Source organism: Xiphophorus couchianus, chromosome 21 (genome assembly GCF_001444195.1).
Source record: "Xiphophorus couchianus chromosome 21, X_couchianus-1.0, whole genome shotgun sequence".
In the NCBI taxonomy this organism is placed as follows: Eukaryota; Metazoa; Chordata; class Actinopteri; order Cyprinodontiformes; family Poeciliidae; genus Xiphophorus; species Xiphophorus couchianus.
In genome coordinates, this window is record NC_040248.1 from 14,173,305 (window position 1) to 14,198,789 (window position 25,485).

The 25,485-nt window shown below is 40.3% G+C and overlaps 2 protein-coding genes across 2 annotated transcripts; one reads left to right on the forward strand and one right to left on the reverse strand.

Moving 5' to 3' along the window:
• Positions 1–35: 35 nt before the first annotated feature.
• On the reverse strand, positions 36–8,190 carry foxh1 (forkhead box H1). Its single transcript, XM_028005299.1, has 3 exons — positions 4,155–8,190; positions 3,580–3,684; positions 36–2,955 (listed from the first exon to the last, which is right to left on the reverse strand). The coding sequence occupies exons 1-3, from the start codon at positions 4,596–4,598 to the stop codon at positions 1,999–2,001; spliced, it is 1,506 nt and encodes a 501-aa protein (XP_027861100.1). The 5' UTR covers positions 4,599–8,190; the 3' UTR covers positions 36–1,998.
• An 856-nt stretch (positions 8,191–9,046) lies between these two features.
• ppp1r16a (protein phosphatase 1, regulatory subunit 16A) lies at positions 9,047–25,485 on the forward strand. Its single transcript, XM_028005867.1, has 11 exons — positions 9,047–9,221; positions 17,098–18,093; positions 18,872–18,942; positions 19,708–19,853; positions 20,107–20,210; positions 20,324–20,448; positions 20,901–21,026; positions 21,104–21,179; positions 21,268–21,397; positions 21,496–21,658; positions 22,452–25,485. The coding sequence occupies exons 2-11, from the start codon at positions 17,847–17,849 to the stop codon at positions 22,968–22,970; spliced, it is 1,707 nt and encodes a 568-aa protein (XP_027861668.1). The 5' UTR covers positions 9,047–9,221; positions 17,098–17,846; the 3' UTR covers positions 22,971–25,485.

Genomic DNA, 25,485 nt, shown 5'->3' on the forward strand with positions numbered 1-25,485 from the left:
GGATCAACCTCCTGAACTATGAATGTTTCTCTGTGAAATTTCACTTTTTGTTGGATGTATATTCCTGAATCTATGACGTTTTTGCAAACCTCTGAGTTTGCAAAAAGCATCGCACAGTGTGTATTTTTCTGAATGCTATTTTTAGCAAATGTCAAGATGAACTTAAGTGATATGTGAATTGAGCAAGCACTTTTCTCAAGCCAACAATCTGTTCTTTATACCTCTTGTAAAAAAAAAAGTTTGATAAATAAATCCCATTTGTTAACAGAAAATAGTTTAAATTCCATGTTTTGAAACATAAAAAACAATTTCCACACCTGCAAACTTGATGCGTGACAGGTAGTAGCACCCAGTATGGTTAGAATGGTTGTGATGGATAAAAGCAATGTTCCCCCTCCTCCCACCTTTGGTGTCAGGAATGATCATGAGCAGAGGGAGGAAGGATGGTGAGGGAGGGAGTGCATGCAGGCAGGCATGCATGTGTAGGCAGCTGATACAGAGATAGTGGTCACAGCAGGGGGCGGGGAAATCAGCGGGAGGCTGACGACTGCTGGACTGCTGATGTAAATCAGAGTGCTGCAAGAGAAAGAGGAGCGCTGGAAACTCCCAATTTCTGAACTCAAGTGCCTGTAGCAAAATGGTCAACTGGAGATGATTAAAAAAAATGTGAATAGAGTACGTTACACTTCGTTTTTTCTAAATTCAAAATATGCATGAGCTTTAATATTGACCCCAGTGCTAAAATGTCTTCATTTCGTTTCGATGGAGTCCTTTTGGAGTGTTTTGTTGCCACGTTAATATCGCCGCTCCACTAAGAAATTCCAGTTCTGGTAAATAAATATACTTCTGGAAGAACGTATCTTAAGTTGTACACTTTTTCAGATTTATATTCACCAGCCGGACAAAGTTACAAAAAATTTTTAGGCCAGCATTATTTTGCTTAGTCACATATTTAAAATCAGTGCCCTTTCAAAATATTACTTCTTTTTTTCTTTATGTTGCCTTCATAATTACAGCTTCAACAATTTTCATGGTTTAAATTGTCAACACAAAAATCCTTTACCGGAAGCATATAGGATTACTTTACCCAGTCTTTGAAAAAAATTAAAAATAACAGAAACAATGCAATGAACCTAAGTCAGTTTTGTTCAAATGTAAATTTTATTTGTCCTGAGCAGCACTGTTAAAATAAACTTTTTAGAAACCCGTTAGACTTCTAGAGATCTCTACGGATGCATAGTTACATATTGGTCAGTAGTTAAAGATGATGGGAAGCTTGTATTACATTCTTCAGTCGAGGTAGGGAAACATCTAAAAGTGGTGTCCTTTGGAAGATCATCAGGTAAATAGTGCAAGTAAAAATCTAGAAAAAAATGTAATTGTTAAAGCTAAATTTTCCATTATTAGAGCCACACTGATGCTGAGTGTTCTAAAAGTGAGCTCAAGTGATTCAAAATGTGTTGAATTTTTTTTTTGTTTTCTCTTGCAAGCAGAACAAAGAAGGTAAAACCTTTACATACATCCTAAAATCAGCCTGAGTGTAATGCAACGTGGAAAAAACCTGATAGCCATCAGTAACGAACTACTTGCCATTTTGGACTTCGCAGCTGGTTTTTTCCACGAGTCACCATGTAATACATTCAATAGTCACAATGGATAGACAGCATTAAAAACAATCCTCAAGACATTGTATTAAACAACTGTGCAAACAAAATCTGCAGTGCAAAGAGTGTAGCGGCACGACGTTTCATTGAAACACTGAGGTAGATGTCTGTTGTGTTGCATAGCTTTTTTTTTTAGGTAGTTTTGCTTCAATGAAACTCAATGCTGAAGGCAGAATTGCAATTTGTTTTAAAACACACCAACATGTAAATAAAAAAAACAGGGAAAAAAAACAAGAAAAACCAGCTTCTGGCCAGCAGGAAACTATCAAAGAGATTGTCTGGAGCTTATTGTTAACTTCCTGTTTGGATTCCTTGTTTGGTGTGTGAATGACTCTCAGTATTGGTGATACCTGTTGAGATGAGTCCCGTTCTGCAGGGTGTACTGGCTCTGCGGTTGGTGATGTGAGTAAGTGTTCTGATTAACAGGCAGCAGTGCATCGAACACGCTCTTATTTGGAGGAACCGACTGCAGCATGTTGTCCAAGTCCATGAGCAGAGGAGGGGGCTGAACCGAGACTCGCCTGCTGGGGAGAATCGGCCAATAGGACTGACCTATGAAGTGGGCAGGCGCCATGGGAGAGCTACTGTAGCTGTAAAGTGGTAGTCCGCCATGCAGCGGCATTAAGGGGCCTCCGTTAAACCGCATGCTAGGTGGGGCGACTGCATTTGGGGGAGCATACTTGGCATAGGAGGTTGGAAGCTCCCACGGAGGAGCAACACTCTCCCGTCTGGCAGATTTGTGCAACGGCGGTCTGTAGTCCTCATAACTCTCAGATCCTGCTTCACCATTGGGAGGAACACGCTTCCCACTGTGGGACAAGCCTTTCCATTCCTCATCAGAGGAGGAGGAAGAGGTCGAGGCGGGGCTTACCGAGCTGGCAGAGGAGGCGTAACGAGAGCGTGGAGGCGGCGAGGGCCTAGGGCACTCCACCTCACCCCAGCAGTCTCGGACCACATCCCCAGAAGCGCTCGTCGGCCGCAGGCTCTGCAGTAAGGAATCGATGGCAAAGGACGAGTCCAGCTTGGGCCTGAATGAGTCGCCCTGCGACGGTGAAGGATTTCCTGATGACACGGGCGGGAGAGAGGTCACACACTCAGTCGGAGGAGGGGGCAGCTCAGATTCCGGCTTGTGTCCCTGCAGGATGTAGGGGGCCAGATCCTGAGCGAAGATAGTCTCGTCTTGGCGCGACACAGCTGTGTTCTGCCTCTTCAGGAGATCCAGAGGAATACGGTTCAGGTCCACAGCCCAGAAGTTCCCTTTACCCTGAGGTTTGCCTGGATCCTTCAGCACCTGCAGTTCAAAAGAAAGATGCATTGCTGACTGTTTGACCTGACTACCCAGTCTGGCACGATGGGCTTAGTTTCAACAAAAGAAACTCATCACAATGGCCGCAAAATACAATGTCAACCATTTTTATTGGCTCCTCTGGTGAAGTTGTGTAAGAGCTGTGTGCCACTTATTGAATTAGCATGATTTTCCAAATATCATAACCGCTCAACAAAAGCTACAAAGTGTTTTCCCATATATTGTTTCAAAAGCTCCACCTCACTCCAACCTTTGTATATGATATCTAAACATCATATATGCTTATATGATCCTTCTTGATGATGGCATTTGACAAAATGTAATGTTTCCTGCTACATTTATTTTTGTAGGTGGCTCTAATTGTGTCACTGAATTTTGTTTAGTTATCTCTTAATGCTGAACAAATGCCTCCAAATTAGGAGATAATACTTCTAAGTGTGGGTTTCTGTTGCAGCAGCAGTATAGCAATTCTTTAAAGGCTTTTCACACATATTGACCTCCTGCAAATGGAACAAAGTTTCCTTAAAGGGAAACATAATGACATCAGCTTCTAGAATGGCCCCTTGAAGTCTCTGAAAGTGGAAGTATGAGAGTCTTACGTATACAAACCTTAACAAAGCAGTTGTAGGAGGAGAGGTTGTGTCGCACAGAATCTCGCCACCCTTTGTAGTTCCCTTTGAAAAATGGAAACAGGGTACTGATCTCCTTCAGGATCTGGAATAATAACAAAAACCATCTCATTTCATGTTTGATGCGGCACAAGAATGTCTCTCCGCCCCCCCAAAAAAAACAATGACGTACAAATAGAAATACTAATAATGAAAATGACTAATTTGCAGTCAGAAAAGTCAAAAATAATTGTGTGTGGGGTTTTTTTTTTAAGGTTGTACTGTATATCTTATCTCTGTACTGATGCAGATCAGTGTCTGGCTTTACAGGGCCCAAGCTTATCAAAGCAAACCATGAGTGGCAGGAATGGTGGTCACCCAAGTGTCACAGAGAGGTGACTGTTTAGTGTCAGATCTTTCAATGTAAACGAGATGCCTGCATGTTTTTTTTTAGTGTAACTAAAAGAAGTAGCCAGTAATCTTTAAGCGTAAAAGGTTTGGAGCCGTGCGTAAAAGACATTGTGCGCTATGCCAATCTAAAATAATTCCCTTTTTTTAATATTTAAGACCATTTACCTCTGATAGTGTAAGCTTCTTCTCTGGGGACCGCTGGATGACCATGGCGATCATAGCCAAGTAAGAATAGGGTGGCTTGGGGTACCGCTGGTAGTTCTTCTTCTTCCCACTGTTAGAACCGCTTTTCTCTCGTTCAGTCCTCCACGTCTCCCGCGTCACTTCCCGAAGCTTCGTGTTGGCGTCGTCGCCGTCCTGGTACGAAGAGTGGGCTGGAATGGTTTGATCCACGAGTCCAGTGGCACCGCCACAGTGCTCGGTGCGTGCAGAGGGCTGCTGCTGGGGGGCCATCTCAGCCGGTTGTTGAGGCCGCTGCTGGGCTAGACCGCAGGAAGGAAAACCCCGCTGCACATTTCTGTAGAAGTCAAGTTGATGGTCGCGGTGTTCTCCACTGTGGCACAGAGCGGCTGGTGCCAGGCGGCTCTGCTCCGGCCAGTGCTTTGTCATGTTGATGCAACCCCGGAGAAGAGGGGGAGAGTGATCGGTCAGGAGCGAGAAAGAAAGGGGGGAGGGATAAGGGAGGTCGGAGAGTCGGTCCTTAACTTCTGGAACACTGCTGGCTCCAGGCTGACTCTATTTGAAGAGCAAACAATTAACAGTTTCATGTAAATCCCGCTGCGTAACAGTGGAGGAGGGTCTGGGGGGAATAGCGCGTTATCTGAGAGCAGAGTGGCTGATCGCCCTGGGGGGTTGGGGAGGGTTTGCGCACAAAAAAGGACAGAGAAAGACAGTAAAATGCCATTATGATAATATCAACAAGCCACTTGCAGAACAGATGTGGCAGAATTCCTTTTGGAACAACGCCTGGGACATTTACGCACCAATGACTTAAGAAGGCGGTGTTTTTAAGGGACAAAAACATTGTTTATTGAGAAACTTCGGTAGTGCGCAAAGGACTCATTTTGACTTAAACTTAAGAGGCGCATCTTTAATTTGTTGTTGAAGTCAAACATTACAGATTGTGCGGGAAGGAGCGGGGGGTTCCGTAGAGAGATTAGTAATCTCGATTAAAGCTAATCAACTATTTTCCGTGAGCAATATACAAAATTGTTGGCTAATATACAAACACTGAAAGATTCAATACTTAAAAGACTATCCATGTTCTTTTTTTTTTTTTACCCCTCACTTAGAAATGTATACTGACAATATAACACACCTGCATGACCTGAGAATTTCCACAGCCCGAAATCACAAAATTATTTGGAAAATAAAACGCATTTAAGGGAGAAAAACAGATTTGTTTATCTTTGTTGGTGACGTCACAGGAGGGAAAAGAATTCAACACTTCAGCAGATGGGCGAGTTTTGGCAGAGAAAAATTAATTTGCTTCAAACAGCAAAAATGAAAATTTAACATCTATGATACTAAAATCTGACCTGTAGAGTCCATCCTGGTCTTCTTCAGCTACCACTTCCATGTGTTTCTTGCTGACCTGAAATTCATGTAGTGCGTAGGTCTTTCGGTGCATACATTTTTTAAAATTAATATATGCATACTCTGAGCTGATACACTTTATCAGCTCAATGGTCGTTTCATCAAATTGAATGAAATTATTTTAGATTTTAACGTTGGGATTAACACATTTTAATAGTAAGAAGTCAGCTTGTTCCCCCTATACGCTTTTCAAATTCTGAAAAGGGAAGACTTTCAAAAGTTATTAAATATAAAAATATATTTTAATTGTGGGCTTCCTGATCCTCTGAACATAATTTGGCCCAATTGCTGAACACTCTGCCAGCAGGATTGTTTTCCACAGCAGGGAGGGTAGGTGGGGCTCTCTAGGACTGTGCAGAAAGTCATCCAGTGCTCAGACGCTAAAGTTTCGGGAATGCAGGTCCTTTGTTCAGGTTAATGTAGTGCTAATATGTAAAAGTCTTGCTTCCCAGCAAGCCAGAGACAACAAGTTGGATTACAAGGAGCTCCCATGGGGGGGTTGGAGACTGCTCCCACCCGGGAAGAGCTTCTTAGCATGAGAGGAAGCGGCTACTGGGCAGGCCTTCCATTCAAAAGCATGTTTGGGGTTTCTGATGTTTTACTGGCTGCTAAGTGCTGTGCTTGGCAGAACCCTCATCCTTATACATGAACCAATGATTCCACACCCAGTTGTTGGGGGAAACTCGCTCACATTATAAATCTCCCAGGAGAATCAACAAAACTTAAAATGTTAGCTGGAGATAAACTTAACAGTTACTTTTTAAGGTGCTAATTACAGACTTTTTTTTTTTTTTTTTTTTTATGAACTGGCACCATAGCTGCCCACAATTTAGTTTACTCTACACATATTTGGGGGGAAAAAATGTCTTCTTTAGAGACGCTGGCAAAAAGGACTCACCGTTTAATATTTCAGCTTTGAAGTAATATGCAAACTGTTTGAACTTGGCTGCTAAAATAAGCAACAAGCTTCCATCAACCACCTGCTGCAATCTGCAGTTTTCTTCTCTCAGTTTGTCACATTTTTGCTGACACTTTGTCCCCCTCTAGTGGTTATTGTTCAACTGCCATCTTACATCTTCACTGCATCCAATTTTGACCAAGTTGCTTGGTGAAACTTTGTTCTTACATGACTTCGTGCTCATAGAACCGAATGTGTTACACATGAACAGAGACGTGTTCGTTTCCAAAAACACCTATCTGATAAAAACTGTCAGGCTTTCTCTTCCTGTCTGTCGGAGTGGGAGCTAATTGGCTTTCACTGGATTAGCGAGTGAAGCAGGGGAAGAATGGGACGCCCTGTGAATAGAACAGCATCAGGGACAATTCTGTTCATCTTTAGGCTGATTGTGTTGGGACAAATCCTTCCTCGGCAGGCTTTAAATGCCTGCCGAGGAGGACGGGGAAAGTGAAAGAAAGTCTTAATTATGTCGTCTGTCTCCGACAGGTCGCTGCATTCTTTTTCTTTTTCTACTGAAAAATAGGAACAAGAATGAACCTGCAGATCAACTTTGGGGACCGTTTGATATCTGAATAACATGGGAAAATGTACATTTTAGAGAGAATTTACAGTGCAGGTTCCCAAGGCATTTGGGAGAGTAGGAGGCCCACAGCATCACAGATCAGCCACCATACTTAACAGTGGAAATTATGTACTTTTCCATAATGTTGTCCATTGTGGAAAAGTATATCCAAAATGGATGACGGCGGATCCTCTTGTCCATGACAGAAAATGTTCTCTTTATTAGCATCAATCCCAATCAACTAGTTGGTGTCTGGATAGAGTCTACTAGTTGTTCAGCCCAAAAGGAATGTCCTTCCTACACTTTTCTAACAGTGAGTTTCTTTCTTTTAGCACTCTTCCCTCTCTTGGTGGCCAGTGGCTATATGAAATGTTCGGTGTTATGTCATATTTATTCCCCCAAGGAAACAAGACACTAGGCTAATTGAAATGTCCATAAAGCTTTGACATTCTGATAAAATTAAGTTCATTTTGCTTTTGTGCTGTAGTTTGTAGGAAGCTTTTTGTTCTATAGGAACAGTTTTCTTCCTACAGAGCAGATTGTTCTGTAATTTACTCTGTAGGAAGCAAATTGTGAGCATTTGCTTCCTACAGAGCAAATGTTCACAAATGAGAGGTTGAAATATTCTGTTTAATGGAACCTTTTTCTACTCCAAAAAAAAAAAAAAACACGCTTTTGTCGCTTCTTTACCAGGAGTGCCAGAAAGGCTGGATGACACTTTAGTACCCCGTGCTGGAATACTGGGACTCTTATCATATTGACAACCTGATATGCTGGAAGTGTATCCAGTCTTCACAGCTGCCCACCCGCCTGTTGAGCTGCACCTGATAGCTAAACAGTGCTATGAAGTTTGGTGGATGAACTAATGATCTGTGTGTATAACAACCTTTGATAATGACACTCTAAGTCCTATAGGAAAACTCTACTGATTGCTCCACAGCGGGCAATGGTTCCTGCTGTGTTTCAGTAGAGTGGTTGGCTCACTACATTGTCAAATTATAAAGGATCAAAATTGTTTATATATTTTTAGAGCCTAATCAACAGCAGAAATGTCTAGCAAATTAGCAAAAAAATAAATAAATAAATCCCACAAGAGAACTGTCCTTGTGAAATTGATGTTTAGTTCTTGTTCTGCCTCTGTTTGGTGTGATTCTCTACAGGTCACATTAACACATTTCTACATAGGTTATATGTATAGAGGAGGAACAAGTGGTGTGCTTTTACTCTGAGGCATGTCAGGCTATCACACTCACTTGTTTACAAAAGGTTTGTTGAGTGTACATTCCTGGAACTTTGAGACTAACATGAAAGAGATTACACAGAAATGTCAAATTCTGCTCAGAATTTCTTTCTTGCACAATGTGAGAAGAAAAGAAATACATACTCAATGTCAGACATATAATCGCACGACAAAATAACTGAACATTTTCGCTCTTGATCCTTTAGTAAACACAAACGTCAAGGTATTTAAATACTGATCACAATGTACTGCATAAGTGTGAATTGGAAGAAGAGCCATACAAAGTTTTCAATTATTGTTTTTACAAATGCAAATATGGAAAGTGTGGCTTGCATTCATATGCACCCCTCTTTATCTTAAAGATCCAGTACAATAAATTTTCTTCAGATGCCAATATGCAATTAAGAGTACACCTTTGTGTCATTCAATTTCAGTAAAACTACAGCTGTTCATGGAAGACCTTGAAGGTCATTATAATACAATAACTAATTATTAACTAATTTGTGTTGGTTTATCAGTAGGTGTAATGATAAAATAATATAATGGTTAATATGGTGTGGTTTTTTGTTTTTTATGTTTCATAAACAGACAAAATGTCTGCCAATAAAGTTTGAACTGAATGGGGATGTTGGAGGTGAATAGAACTGTATGTACACTGAACTCTATGAAAGTTGAACATTTCCCCCCGAAGACTCTGCCGCCCTCTAGTGGAAGCTGCGCTGTGGGAGGAGAGGGTGCAGGTCAGGTTGTTATGGTGAGGCATTTCCCCTGAGGGCTGGCAGGCAGGAGCTGGAGCGGTGGACAGCAGCTGACTCGGTTTTCACAGCCGCAAAGCTGAACAGGAGCCGCCGCCGCTGCTGACAGCCACCTCAACAGGTAAGATGTCACCTCTGCGTTTTCTGTAAAGTTCAAGTGGAAGTGGCCCCGTCCCGTTCGGGTTCATTTCACGCCTTTTCAAATAAATAAAGTCGTCGCCGAGAGCACGAAATAATGTTTCATCTCCGCAGCGGTTTTGTTTCTGGTTTTGCAGCAGCTCAACAGCAGCCAGCTAAGGTAACGCTAGCATTACGTGACCTCTCTCCACAGTCAACTCAATAAACTCAGTCAGCAGGTGCTTTCAGTAGCTTTTATAGTATAATTAAAAGAAAAATGTCGACTCTGTTAGAGCCCTTCTGCTGTGAATGAAGGCGGGTGAGTTAAACTACTTTCTACCTGTCAGACCGACAGCTACCTGTTGAGTCAGTATAGGTGGACCGCTACGGAGCGTTAGCTAATCTGCTGCTGCTCCAACACAGTTTAGGTTGATGTTAAGCCTCTGCTGCTTCTATTAGAGCTTCTAATTAAAGTTTAAAGTGGAATTAAGTCAAAAACAAAAGCCCAGCATGCTTAATTTATTTCTACGACTACTTAAAATTAAAATCGTCCGGAAATTAGTGAACTATACTTCACATAGCATAGTGACATAAAAGTTCAGGTCATAGTTCAGTAGACATCTCCAATTTTATAAGGTTCCCTCTGTATTATTAGGAGTGTGGGCTTGGTAATCAAATAATTAGATTATAAAATTACCATACAATGCTACGTTTTTTAATTTAATAAGCTTCAAACTGGTTGAAATAGTTATTTGTTTATTCAAATGGTATTTTTAATTTAACTAAACTCTACTTTCATTGCCATTTCCAGTGTCTTGCAAAACATTAATACTACCTGTGCCTTTTCACAATTTGTCGCCATAAACTTCAGGGTGTTTTGTTGGTATTTAATGTGAGAGGAACAGAAATTGGTGTGCAATTGTTAAGTGGGAAGTAAATTTTACATATTTCTTTTAAAACGACAACAACACACAAAGAAAATAACACGGCACATGACTCTGGACACATCACAATCACTATTTAGTCACAGCCTCAAAACTTTTACACATTTAGTGAAACATGGTGGTGGCGAAGTTACGCTGTGGGACAAGGAAGCTGGTAACATTTGATGGGAAGATGAATCAACCTTAATACTTATAAAGAATCCGATTAGTTCAGGGGTGTCAAACTCCAGTCCTTTATGGCCAATGCTCTACAACTTTAGATGTGTCCCTCGTCCAACACACCTCCTCCGGAGGCGGTCAAGGTCTCCAGAGTCCTGCTAATAACTTCATTGTTTGACTTAGGTGTGTTAAAGCAGAGACTCATCTAAAAGTTGCAGGACTTTGGAGTTAAGGACCCCTGGGTTAGAGGGTATAAAACACAAGGACATAAACATAGAGCTACAGTGGAACAAATGACTGGACAAACAGATGCAGCTTAGTTATCTTTCCCATACAGTGCTATGCAACCTTCCTTAGTAAACATGTAGCTATAATGTTTAAAAATGAAAGAATGAAGTAAAAACATGATTACCTTGTATAAGTTAACAGTAGTTAGCCTAGTCACCAGTTCTCTCTGGTTTCCAACATGGAACAGGAACACAGTTTGTTTGAGTATGATGTCATTTCTAGATCTAAGCATATAGTAGCCACCAGCACAGGTTCCTGGTTCCAGTTCACCACTCCAGTTCACACAGAGGGATTCTTAGAGGTTTTCTCCACTGAACTTTCAGATGAAGCAGAGATTGCTTTTATTGCTTCTGCATGGAGGATGTTCAAACCAACTCTTTCATCGATCATAATGGGCAAAGATCATGTCCCTGACTCCAAAGTCTCTCTGCCCGGCTTTCACAAAGAGATTTGAAGAGGAGCTGCAAAAACAAATGAGGTGGATTAGCAGTGCTTGCCGACAGCTGAAGGTGTCGTCCAGGAGATGCTACTGTAAAATATCATCACTGAGTTGTCATAATACTAGACAGCACTACAATCCACAAGAAATCCATGAAGACACTTGGATTATATTCACTACAGCATTTAGGTTTAGGTATCAAGTATTTCTGAACTGACGCTAGATGTTCACTGTTACTAAGGTTGAGCTGATTTGCAAGTAATTAGTTCCTTCACAATTGTGCACTAATTAGTGTTGGCTGTTCACATAAAATCCCAGTTGAATACATTACAGTTTGTGATTAAAATGTGAAAACATTAAAGGTGTATGAATACTGTTGCAAGGCACAAACATAACATCTGTGCGTATCAGATTACGTTTTGGAAAACCTGGAAGCATGTACTTATTGTGAGAGTAATCATTGTGCAAAACATTGATAATATCAAAGTGAACACGCCTCTTTAGTATTTGGCTCTCACTGTGCGTCAATGACTTATTAACCCTGTTTAACTCGTACACATTAAACCGAGGTGTTGCTCATGAGTATTACAGCGTATGGGCAAAGTACTTTTTCAGCAGCATTTCTATGGTAAATGCAGTCAAATATTTGTAGGGTTTATAATGCAGACTAAGATTGTGATGCACAATGTGACAACAGGAACACAGCTCTGGAAGGAAATAATTAAATAGCCAGATTAAATATCAACACACGAGATTTAGTGGATTTGAACCCTGCATGAGCTTATAAAGGAAATGGCTGTTGTATAGTGCAAATACTGGGTTGTTTTTGAGGAAATCCTGTTTGTAGCTGAATTTGTGACTGTGAAGTAGTTACTAGAAAGATATTTCTTAGCAATCTTGATATGGTTTATGTTTGTAATGATAAAAGTCCAGATGACTCAAGAAAGCATGTGCTCAAATTTCTCTTTGTATCCATTATTCTCTGTTGGGTGTGTAAAAGCCAGATACTCACTTCTATCTCATTTTTGAAGTAATGTTTCCAGATTCTTTTGTCCACATTTAGTCAGACTATTTTCCCTTTCATCCAATGCCTCTCTCCCTCTCTCTTACCATGCCATTGGCTACTTGGCAGATTTACTGAGATTTCTGGGTGATTATATGGTGCAACCCAAATCTTTACGCATGACAGAGCTTACTGTAGATCCTCCTTACTTGCTCTTTCTGTGCCTCTCCTTCATTCAGGCCTGGCAGCAAAATTATAATCAAGTCATGTACAGATATTTTGCAACCACAAACAAAAAAAAAACATATGTTTTGTCTCATCAATTTTGGTTTAAATTGATGCAAATAGAGACACCCATTGTTATTTATTTACTCAGCAAGCTGTTTCAAGCTCCACTTCTTCCGTAATTGATGTGTGTGCTGCAAAGTAAGTGACAAAAAAGCCTTTCTGTGTGTTTGGCAGGCCGTTCTGGCCACTTGGCTTTGTTTCGGGTTTTATGCTGGATCGTTCCCGAACCATCAAGCCACATTGACTCAGCATTGTTGCGCTTCAGTCTGTGCGCTTCATCAAATCACTTCACTAGGTTGTTGGCAGCACACAGCCCAGTTTGGGCTTGTTTCGTGCCAATAAACCACGGATGAAGCTCTTAGCACTCTGGGTAGTCGGCTTTAAGTTTGAGCAAAGGTGTCGGCTGTATTTTCAGCCGTGTTCTTGGAAGAGTGATCAAGTTGTTGCACTGAGGTAGGTACCACCTAACAGAAGGACGTAAGAGCTTTTATGTGTGTGTGTGTGTTTATGCTACTCTATTCATTATAGCTGTTCAGAGAAACTTTGTGTTCTCCGACAGCCCCTTCCTGTTAGGTCATCTAATTAAAAAAGGTCGGAAGACTATAAATGTCAGAGTGATGCTGCAGAATGTTTCCAAACACATTAAATACACTTTTTTTCTGCATGTATGAAATTCTTTTCTTGGGAGTTTTTGTTATGACTGAACCTTATATTTTCCTTCTGACTGGTCTTTGCCTGACTCAGAAACTCACAAGGTTCCTATAATCTTACCAACAACAAATTCCAGAAGTGTTATGAAAGAACCTAAATATCCCTAAATCCATGAGTCATGGAGAATCAGGATTTTTTCCCTTCTTTGTTTTATTAACTGCGTTATCTTTCTTTTTTCTTTTGGCAGGCAAACGCATAAATAATAACTGGAATAAAGTTTGTTACTGAAACTTGATTTTAAACAGTGTTGCTCTGTCATGCTAATGTTTACACACTGGAACAAAACCTTTGATTTCTGTCCAGCTTCTGTGACGGTCTGGAGCTGAGTGGGGTAGTGGATAAGTAGAAACACTTTGAATTTATCCTTCCAAATTCATTACATCAGTCAAACTGAGCATAGGATGTGAATATAATTGGATGGCTATCTCCTGGTCAATCAGAAACTCAAAAATCCATGTATTTCTGGTCAGAAATAAAGCCACTATACTTACCAAGGTATTCTGACAAAAACTTTCTTCAGTTTTTGCGCTGATGGTGCTGCTGAGTGAAAGGCTCAACAAAAACGTGTGTGGGGAAAGGGTTTTCCTCAGTTTAGGAAAGGTTGTGCTTTAATTTGCAAACGGCTCTCCTAAGTTTCTATGCTGTTCGCATTAATTTGCAGTATGAGTAGGATCCATAAATTAAACCATGAATGTTTGCTCTTTTTGGGATAAGATTTATTTCTCAGTCAGCTCAACAGTAAACATTGCAATGTTGTGGCTGAGCTTCATTCCTCTGATACCCTCCACTGATTGGCTTTGGCTGAGATCTGACTTGTCCATCTCACTCTGCCAAGGTTGCTAATCTGCAAACGTTGTCCTCTTGTGCCCAGACTGCGTGTTTGTGGTAATGAAAGGATTGTAGGAGACTGATACTGTTAGTTCTTGTGTCAAAGTTAGTGTTTGTGTTCAATAAATTTTAGCTTTCCATTCTTTCAACATATGGTGGACAATTCCATTAGAGATTTATTAGAGGTGCTCATTAGATAAGACATAACAGCAACAGCTAAGCTTCCTAGCAAACGGTTAGGAGATTTTCAAGAGACAATTCCCTTTTGCCCAGAAGACGTTTAAGTTGTTAATGAGATTGTTGTCACTCTAGAGACTGTTTGGTTAACAGTGATTTAGAGATGTTGGCTGAGACCAGCTCACGCAGATAGAGCTGTGTTGCATTTGGAGCCTTGCTCTATGCCCTTTAAATGCTAAGAAGGTATTGGATTCTAAACTCACCTGGACAAATCCCTGTGTGGTGTAGGCCCTCTTTTCATTGTGCTTGAACAAATTGTAAACACATTTCTATTAATTAATCACTTTTTATCCTTTGTGAAGTCTGGAAAAGTCACACTTCAATGTTTGAGCTCATCAAAAAAATCAAGCATCAGACAAAGAGAGCCTGAGAAAATACAAGTTGTAGTTTTCAGATGACTTCATTTATTAAATGAATAGCCATCAAGTCCAACCTGACAGTGTAAGCGTAGTAAACCTAATCATTGGCTGTGCCAAGGGCAAAAATGCAATAAACTGGTTGATAGACAAAAGAAACAGAACAAAAATGTTTTTGTTTATTTTGGTCAGACAGGCTGTACAAGTTGTTTTTGGTCACTAGTCTTTTACTGAGGAAACCTTTAGTGTGTTAGATTTTTCTTTTAGTTCAAATATGACCTCCTGGGTAAGTCACTGATGCATTATTAGAGTAATTTTGGTAGCTGTTTGGTGTTTTCACTACTGTCAGAAATATTCTAAATTGTGTTTTTTGTGACACTGCTGTTCAAATGAACAAAAAGTAACAAAATGAAACAGATTAAGGTATAATAAACAGATAGTCCAACGTGCTGTTTCTTTTAGGTTTCGGTCTGAAATCTTGTCATTTAGCATAGTTTTATTGAAATGTTTCATAAAGAAGTTAGCCAAAAAAAAAAGCGATATACTTATGAATTATTAATAATCATTTTTTAAAAGATGAAAGTTGAGATATTTTAACAGCGGTATGACATGTTGCAATTCAGAATGCTAAGTTAGATAGAAGAACATGTGTTTATTTGTGAAAACAAATGGGTGAAGCACATCACTGTTCTGGTGTGGCTGATATTGTTCACACAGAACTTTAAATAGTTGGTAAGTAGGGTGAAACCAGTCTGTTGTCTCAAATCGTCACCACAGAGCTTCTTCCTGCTGTGGTCACCACCTGACAGTTCTTTTGACCACAGGTTGCCGTGAAACAACAGTTTTATCGCAGTGCTTTACTTTGTCAAGAGAAAGTCTTGCAGTAATGTTGTTTACATCCCTTACATTTCCAAACAAAAGCAAATACATTTAGAAAGGAGGAAATTATGATACACTTTTAACCACTGATCAATTTGAAACCTTTTTGTGGACATTTGGTTGGTTGGAGCCTTGTTTAGCTACACACTCAATTAACTCGAGTCAGCTTTAGTGGAAAGACTCTTGATTGCAAAATTTGTAATTCACCTTGTCATTCTAGGGACTGGACTTTGAATTTCTCACCTGGATAACATGAAATTAAAAATATAAATAAAATGGACTATGATCTGGGCAGATAGGCACATTCTCAGTCCATGGAGATTTAGGGGCATTTAATCAAGTTTCTTTGAAAAATCCTAACATCTAACTGCACATGAGTTTTCCAATTAAAAAAAACAAACACTTACTTTGATTTATTAACATCTAACATTGTTTAAAAATTTTGAATGCATTTAGGTAGCTGCCAGGAAGTACAGTTTTGCTCAGTTTCCAGAAGATTTATATGTTCAAAATATTTTTTCTGACTCCTGGTTACTGGTTGGGTAAAACCCTCTCTAATCAACATTAGTGTTTAAAATCTTTAAATCATACTGACAGCAGAAAAATCCCCAAATTACCCTCATCAAATGTTTACATAACTCATTTCTTAATGCTGGGTATTACCCATTTCAACTTAACTGAACACCAAGTTTATAAGGTAGTTGGTGGAACAGTTTATCTTCTTGCCAAAAAAGCCTCCAGTTCTTGTATATTGTTGGGTTTGTTGCATGTTCTCTGAATAATGGACAAAATCTCAAATTCAGCCAAGGTATTTAAACTTATGAGCACAACTGTTTCCTCTCAGCTCGTTTTATTTGTAGCCTGTTGCCTGTTCACTCTTATTTGTGCTTTTTTAAAGTGGCTGGTTCGAGTGTTTTGACCTTTAACATAAGGAAATCCTTGCAGAGTGATTTATGACTCTGAATACTTTAAAATAGACTATTCACGAGGCCAACCAAAACGATAAAGGAGACGGCGTGTAGGTAAATCTCTATGCACTGAAAATATCATTGGAGCTTTTAGCTGTAAATCACTCCAAACTTTATGAACTATAACGTTCAGGAAAAACATTGCAGGAATGATAAACCTCGGGAAGACGAGCATCTGAGAGGAAGTTTGTAACTGATATATCTTATCATTATCAGTACACCTATTTGTCTGCTATTCAACTGATTTATTGAGCCAGTGTGGTTTAAGCGCACTATTTCACTCACATTTCAGGTGTTGCTTGCTTGCTGCGGTAGCTCTGTGTCCTCGCACTAGTGTCTTACCGTTCACTCTCTCTATCTTAGTGAGTGCCTCTAGTTGACCTTCCTCTCAGTGTGTACAGGCCAAAGCCTGAATAATATATGAGTAGCCTGGAAAGAGCCGAGCGTGAGTCGTGTATCTCTACTGGAAGTTAACGAAAGGCAACGGGAGAGATATTAATGTCCGGCGTTGCTAGAGCTTGAACTTGCACTGAAACGGAGTGTTGCTATGCAGATTTTAACCACTTTGTGTGTCTTGATCTCGTCCCTGTGGGGACAGCCATCGCAAGCAAGCTTCAGCTAGTGTCAATCATTAATGAAAAGCATCCCACCTTATCAAGTTTCTTTAGGAGAGACAAGGGAGATGAGGGAACTCAGGGGTTAAAGATAACAATGTTAGAAGTGGAGAACTCATGCATTCTACTGTAACGTAGCACTCACATTTTTTCTCCCTGCCCACAGACTGGATCACAAAGGAGCAGCTAACTACAGCCTCTCTACTGTCAACACTTCACCTGAAGACTGTTCATCAACAAGAAAAAGCCATGCAGTGTTTACTGAGCACCTCAATTGGATTTATGAAATAATCTGGTACTGGAGAGGACATGGTCTGAATCCTGCATCTGTTGTCAGTGAGCATCCCAGTTCTATCTGCATAATGCACATGTTTGTTCATCGCCAGTGGATTCTGACATCACCGCCCCCTGTTGAGTCCAGTTCTTGGACATTATCAGCCCCAAATTAAACCCTTTGGGGAAGAGAGCGAGTCCACAAAGCTGAGAGTTTGTGTTCCATCTCTCTTCTCTTTTTGTCTCCTTGATTGTATTATTGCAAGATCATTTACAGGTGAAATGGAAAGGACTGAAAGTTTGCAGAAGCTAGCACTTTTTCCTTTCGGTAATAAGTCAACAGCATTTCATTTTGGTCCAATAAAAGTTTTTATATAAAACATTGATAAAAACCCCAATTGTAATCATGGAGATATTTAGAGAAAAAGCAACTTGACTTAATTTATTTTTCATCACTTCCATTTTTTGTAATTTATTTATTTATGTGCTAAAAATCTAACCCCTTTTTATGTTCTGCTAAACATTGTGATGTAGTTCTTTGACCTAAGAGAAGACTAATACAAAGTTTTGAAATCACTAAAAGAATCTAATCTCGGAGAACGAGCCGAACACAGGCACGAAATAGCCAGAACCCTGGTCGCCATGGCAGCAGACCACGGCGAACTGCTGGCTGAGATGGCCACTGTCGGGCGTCTGAGTGCCACGGAGCGCCTGAAGCACGCCCAGAAACGCCGCGCCCAGCAGCTGAAGGCATGGGCGCAGATGGAAAAGGACGCGTCCCGAGGATCCAGGGCCAAAGCGGACAAGAAGAAGAAACGCACTACAAAAGTAAAGTTTCCCAACTCTATCACATTGCTGGAAGCAGCGGCCCGCAATGACGTTGAGGAGGGTGAGAAGTAAACACACACACACTGCCTTGCGAAACTCTGCATATCCTTTAATGTATCTAACAAGGATTTTATGTAATACTATAGCTTAAAAATAATTCTTGGAAAACATGCAAATAAGTATCTTGGTTGGAATACTAACTCATTACATCAAAGTATCTCCAAGTGTCTCCTAATCAAAGTCCAGACCTAAATTGATTGAAAAAAGCTTCTTAGGACTTGAAAATTGATGTTTACAAATGCTCGCAAATCAATTCAGACTGGACTCAGCTATTCTGCAAAGAAGAATGTTTAAACATTTCAATCTCTGAAAGTACAAAGTAGATGAACATGCTCCAACATACTAGGAGGTTTAATTGTAGCTAATGATGGTTCTCAATGGTATTTAGTCAGGGGAACCAAAATAACATTGGTTTTACACAAATACCAGTTTTATATTTGTGTAAAAGATTGAAAACTGGGTGTATTTTTTTGTTCCTTTTTCCCGGTTTTGCATTAGTTTGTTTTGGTCTGTCACATACAAGCCCTATTGGTTATTTGAGGGATTCTACTTCACAATAAATCAAGATCATTTCCCTTTTTGCAATATCTCCAAATTTTGTTTTCAAGAGATTTATTGTTGGCTGCTTGGAATAAGGTATTGATCTCTATCCAGGAACAAATTTGTTTCTGTGTAGGACCCACAGACATACCTTAAATAAATCCACCCTGATTAAGTACAGGCTTTCTTCCAGTGGGATCTTGTGTGTGTGTTTTTATGTGTGCCTTTGCTTTTTCTAGTGAGAGAGCTGCTCAACAGCGGTGTCAGCCCAGATCTGGTCAATGAGGACGGACTGACAGCCCTGCATCAGGTACAGAGGCAGCTGGTTCAGGAGTTTGATGGAATTGTCAAAACTTAAAAACTTAAAATCATGCTTAAGTGGGTAATTCAGTTCATAAATTTTTCCTCAAACCACCAAATATGCACACAGATCTACTTTGCTTTAGGGTAACAGTAAAGGTTCTGTAACAAACAAAAATTGCATGTTTTCGAAATGTTTGTGACTTTCCAGTGTTGTGTCTCTCTGTGATGTTTGCACCCATCATGTCCTTTTTTAAGTTTTTATTATATCTAAATCTTCAGATAACTTTGTTCATATAATGACAGATTATTCAACTCCACTTTGGTTCAAAGGCCAGAAATTTTAGCAGGCTGGGGACTTTAATAGCCAGATTTAGAGGACGTCAAGGGATTTCTGTGATTTTAACTCCAATGGCGTGTGTTTAACAATTTAAACCATTTGTAATTTATTCTCCCTATAAGTTGATGTAAATTTCGGTCTCTTCTCACTCATGAAAGGAGTGTTTGTCAGTACAGAGAACTCTTTATAAAATCAGTCACAGCTGAGTTTTTAGGAAAAACTTTGTATTTGCACAGCAGAAGACTGAGCCATTCATGCAAATCTTTCCTCTGAAGTAAGCTTAATCTTCATTCAAAATCTAGCAATGATTTATCCATGCATGTATTTTCTTGTTTGCTTTTTATCCCTGTGCTTTATTTTTTGTATCTTTTTTTTAATCGTCATGGAGCCACCATTCTTAGGATTTCTGTGTGTTTTTTGCTTTTTTCTTCTTAGTGCTGCATCGACGACTTTGTGGAGATAGTTCAGTGCCTGCTAGATGCTGGTGCCTCTGTGAACGCCTGCGACAGTGAGCTGTGGACGCCACTGCACGCTGCTGCCACCTGTGGACACACTGGACTAGTGCAGCTCCTCGTTCAGGCGTGCGTCAGTTTTCCCTTCCGTTCTGAAAAATGTTTTTTCTTTCCAATTTCTTTGAGCCTTTTACTCCTCTCTCTTTCTCTTCTGTATTTATTTATTTTTCATTTTCAGAGGATAAACAGATTGAGAGACCTAAAATATGCAGTATGCAAAACCAATGCAAATATGGGTGCAGTTTGACTTTGAAAGCATTGCTTTATGCACGAGGGTGTGCCACTCTAACCCTGAACAATTTGCATGTCTATTTCCTTGTAGTGGAGCCAACCTGCTGGCCGTCAACGCAGACGGCAACATGGCCTATGACCTCTGTGAGGATGAGGCTACGCTGGAGCTGCTAGAGATGGTTATGGCTGAGCAGGGTCTGTAAAATGTCAAATCTTTTGCAATGCAGGGGAGACAGAGAAAGTTTCACATAATTTATGTTAAATCACTGCTAAGCACAACATTTTGGCAATTTTTTTTTCCTTCACAGGGATAACTCAGAAGCGGATAGATGAATGCAGAGGAGCGAAAGAGCTGGCCATGCTTGCTGACGTGGAGGCTTTGATTAACACCGGAGCAGATTTAAGTGCACAAGACAACAATGGGGCGACGCTGGTGAGATGCAGATGAAAATAATTATAACACATGGCACACAAGTGATAGTCCACAAATGTGTAGTCTAGACAATCGTTCACTGCACATGCGCCCTGAACCTGTAGAGAATCAGTAGGATTAGATAACAGATGGTAAAACAAATGGATGTGAAAATAATCAGTCATACAGAATGCATAACTCAGTCATTTACAGGAAAGCATTAAATTAATAATTAGGTAAATCACACAAAGTGCTATTCTGAAAAGGAAAAAATTATACTCGATGTTCGAACCTTTTTGTAAAGTAACTCAAATTAAATTAGACAGAAGCCATGTAACAAGAGTAAAAGAGGGTTTAGACAAACTGGACTGTTTCAACAAAATGTGAAACATCCATGATCTGCAGATTCAGTCACAAAAGAAGCATCCAGCACTGCAGTAGTTTTGTTTTTTTATTATTTCCTTCCATTTCAGCTCCACATAGCATCTGCCAATGGCTACATGTCTGTAGCAGAGCTGCTAGTCGACCAAAGGGCTCAGCTGGAGCTGAAAGACTCTGACGGATGGACGCCGCTTCACGCTGCCGCCTGCTGGGGACAGGTTCGTTCGGCCGTCGACCTTGAGTAACTTTGTTTTGACCCGTCTTATGGGTGTCATTTGTTTTCACTTGTTTCCAGATCCAAGTGGTGGAGCTGCTGGTGGCTCACGGAGCCAATCTGAACTCCAAGTCTGTTTTAGATGAGACGCCGCTCGGTGAGATCAGAGGCTTTTTGTGGTCATTTTGTTATATTTCTCTGAAATAACTTGATGCTAGATGTGTGACGTGTTGCTCCGTCTGCAGATGTGTGTATTGATGAGGAGGTCAGAGCCAAACTGACGGACTTGAAGAACAAACACGACGCCATCATGAAAAGTCAGGACAAGCAGAAGGGCACGCTGCAAAGACGAGTGTCCAGCACTGGAAGCAGAGGGTAAACAAGGGAATTCAGGGACACGAGAGCAGGGATTTATTTCAGAAGTGGGAGCAGTTAGGTGTTTTACCTGATTCCCGTAACATTTGCCCGCACAGGAAGGTTGTGCGTCGGGTCAGCGTGAATGAACGCTCCAGTCTGTACCGCCGGGAGCACCACAGGGAGGCCATCGTCTGGCAGGAGCCGGCGACCACACCTGAACCGCAGGACGACGACGAGGACAGACAGACTGACATTGAGCTGCTTCAGCATGCTCACATGGTGACCGAAAATGGCTCCTTTATCTCATACAGCGTTTGACGTTAGGGCGGCAGCTAACAATTACTTTAGTAATCGATTAATCTGTCGATTATTCTGATGATTAATCAAATTTAAAAATTGGTACATTCTGCAGATTTTTAATTTAACCACTCCATCTTATTTACTCAACAGAAATCCATTTAAAAGTAAACATAAATAACTTAATTCTTTTGTTAAATAAGAAAATAAATATCGTATTGCCTGAAGTACAATAACATAACAGCATTCCTTTAGTGAACGCTTGATAATCTGGAGGAAAACGTGCATCTGAAACTAAGAAATTCTCCCAACAACGTGAAAAACTCAGCCATTTCCGCTCAACTTAACATCAACACGTTGCAGAGGTGATCTGGTGACTATTATTTGGATTAATTGGTTAATAATTGGGTAGCAAACGGTGCTTAATAAGAGATCTCTTTTTACATTATTTGAACCGAGTGAAGCTAAAGCTATGCCATTTAAGGAGCTCTGCGTAGAGCAAATTTTTTTTTTTTAAAGGTTTTTGTTTTTTATCTTAAATGCAAAATTGATTTTGTACATCTAAGATGTTCTTTTAACAAACTGCAAAGACGAGTATCCAGCACTGAAATACTCTGATTCTGTAAACTCCAGATAACTATTGATCGATTACTAAATTAGTTGATGATTATTCCAATAATAGATTTGTCACAATGATTCAGATTAAGCCCCGTTTGACTTGATGAACTAGTTGTTTTTTTTTAAAGTTTACTAAAGGTTTCTCTTGTTTTCTCAGGTCGCTACCGGAGCAGCAACGACACGCTTGGAGGAACTGGAGGTTGCCGACAGAAAGATCGCGTCATCTAGCGTGGGGAACGGGGAGACGTCCGTGTCTCTGGCTTCCTCTGTGCCTGGCGAGCTGTGGAGCGGCGGGGGCCGCATGGATCGCAGCGGCACCTACGAGCTCAGTCCTGCGCCCGGGCAAGCGGAGGGCGAGGGCGCGGACAGCATGACTCGGGAGAAATCGCACCACACCCTGGCCGACCTGAAGCGCCAGCGCGCGGCTGCCAAGCTCAATAAGTATCCTGCACCTCCTCCCCCGCTGCCCTCCACCGCCGAGGTGGAGGAGCCTCCTGTCGCCGCGACGACCCCTCAGCCTCAACCACAAATCCAAACGATCCCGACTCCAGAGCAGTCGTCGTCTCCCAGTCAGGTGTTCTTCACCCCAGCCAGCGGAGATCCTCCCTTGCTGAAACTGCGGGCCCCTGAGGAGGAGCAGACCAACAACAAGGAGCCATGCTGTGGTCTCATGTAGCTGCGCTCTGCTGCCTGCAGGGGGCAGAAGCACTCCAAAGTGACAAAACACATTTAAAAACAGACTTGATTGCAATGCATCACTGAAGACTGTCAGTTTAGGCCTCATGCAATCTGATCTCACAACAGAACGTGTAATGACTACGTTGGTTTAGAAATTCAATACGTAGATTCTCTAAAAGTAATAAACCGCAGAGATAAAGCTTCTGACTCACTAAGAAATTAAAGTGCCTTGCAAAATTCTTTACTACATTTTTTTTTCATCTTTTATCAAACCACAAACTTTACTGTATTTTATGGGGATTTCATCTGATGTCCACTACCTTGTGTTGGCCTAACTATGTAGTGGATAGAAAAGGAGAAATGGTTGCCAATGTTTCATTTTTTTCTTTATTATATACAAATGCAGATCTGACCTTTGGCTCATATTTGTACACTTTGTAGAACCAGCTTTTGCTGTTGTTGCTGCTTTTATCTCTACCAGCTTTGCTCATCTAGAGATTAGTCTTTTTCACGTTTTTCATTACGAATTAGCTGGAGTTCAGTTATTCTGACACATGCAGATGCTTTTTCGGAGTTACTGGTTTGTTGCTCTGGCTGTGTGTTCAGAAGTTGAATTTCGACTTCAGACTCGGGTTTCATGGCATTGATATATATATATATATAAATATATATATATATATATATTTTTTCCCCACATTTTTCTGTGTTTAGGCTCGTTCATCTCCCCATCAATCTGACCAGCTTTTCTATCCCGGCTGACAAAAACTATCCCCAAAGCATTATGCTGCCACCACTATGTGTCATGTTAGTTTTTCTAAGTACATAGAACAAAAAGTTGGAATTTTGGTCCTTCTTTCAATAACAGTTTCTTACCAGTCTTTCATAAAAGAAAAGATTAGTTGAGAGCACCACTTACAGCTGCCTTGTCAACAGATTCTCCCAACTTCATCTTCATGATGCTGTTTCTTATCTAATATTCTCTTATCAAGTCTCATTACTCAACAGGTGACTGAAAGCACTTGGCTGCACTGAATTTTGTGTAAGGATATTAGATTAAAAGCAGCTGAGCACAAAATCACACCACACTTTATTTGTACACACATTAAAGACGTTCATCGTTTTCATTCAGTTTCTGTTGTAAATCACATAAAATCCTATCAAAATGCATTTGTTTGTGGTTTTAATGTGACAAAATGTTAACAGGTTTAAGTACCTTTGTAGGGCGCCGGACAAGGCTTTAATAAATGGTGACAGTATCAATGGTAGTTGGCCAAAACTACTGTAATATATGATGTAAAAACTCATTGGTGGGCGCTTTTCACCATATTTTAATGCCCCTCCCCCCCATTTTTTTGTGCTTTCTTAAATACTTTACCCTCATTCATAAATAATTGGGAAAGGAGAATTAAAGTACATCTTTAAAATCATGATTTGGTTTACATTTTAGTTTGAGATACTCGCATATAGTCTACTTCTACTTCTAAACATGTTTGCACTGTTAAGCATTAAACACAGTTTAATGCCCATCATGCCTAATGTCCCACCAGGCCATGCACGGCTACAGCCTGGCCTGGTGACACATTTCCTTCTCAGATTTTTATTCCAAAACATTCGAAATACGGAGGAACGTTCTCATTGCACGTTGTCTGGTGAGACTGGGCTGCCCCGTGCCAATAGTGGTTTGATGTCCAGTTTGTTTAGTTCACCCATGTTTCTTCTTCTCCAGTCACCTACACACTCCAGCTTTGCCCCCTGCTGGGAGGCAATCATTTCTGTTGAATGTAACGTTTTCACTGGAGCTCAGGAGAACTCCAGTGTCCAGTTTGCCTAGAAATGTGAGTCGGCATGAACATGAAGTTGTCTACTTCACCAACTAATTTCTCTTGATACGGAAAGAGGTTTTCTTTAATGTATGTGGATACATTAAAGAGTTTTTTTTTTATGTTTGGATTTCTGAATGATTTACAGCTTTGTATTTTGAATTTAGAAAAATGTTTGTTCTTTACCATTCAAAAAATGTACACTTCAATATTGTAATGGCGCAATTTGTACATTTATTTTCCTTTGATATGAAATTATTTCTCTTTAAATCAATGTACAATTTACATTTGTCAAAACCTGATCTCCGTTCTTCTGTCAGTATTTGTTTTTCTACTCTCAGAACTGAATCACATTAATTTATTTGTCTTACTTTGGAGGGGGGGAAAGAACATCTTTGAAAGATGACATGAAGGAAAAACTGAAAGAAAAATATTTTTGCATTCACATAATGATCAAAGAGTTATTTAATTGTCACATTGATAATCAGAGTTCTGTGCCTTCATTTTGTGGCTGGTTTTAACATTGGATTGCAATTGGTGCACAATGACCCACAAATGATGTTGGTGAGCTTTGAGATGAAATGTGATGGACTTGAACATTTTCATGTACTGTGTTTACTGTAAAACATCACTGTTGTATTTTTATTGATTCCTGTTGGGGAAATAAAGACTTAAATACATTGTTTTCACAAA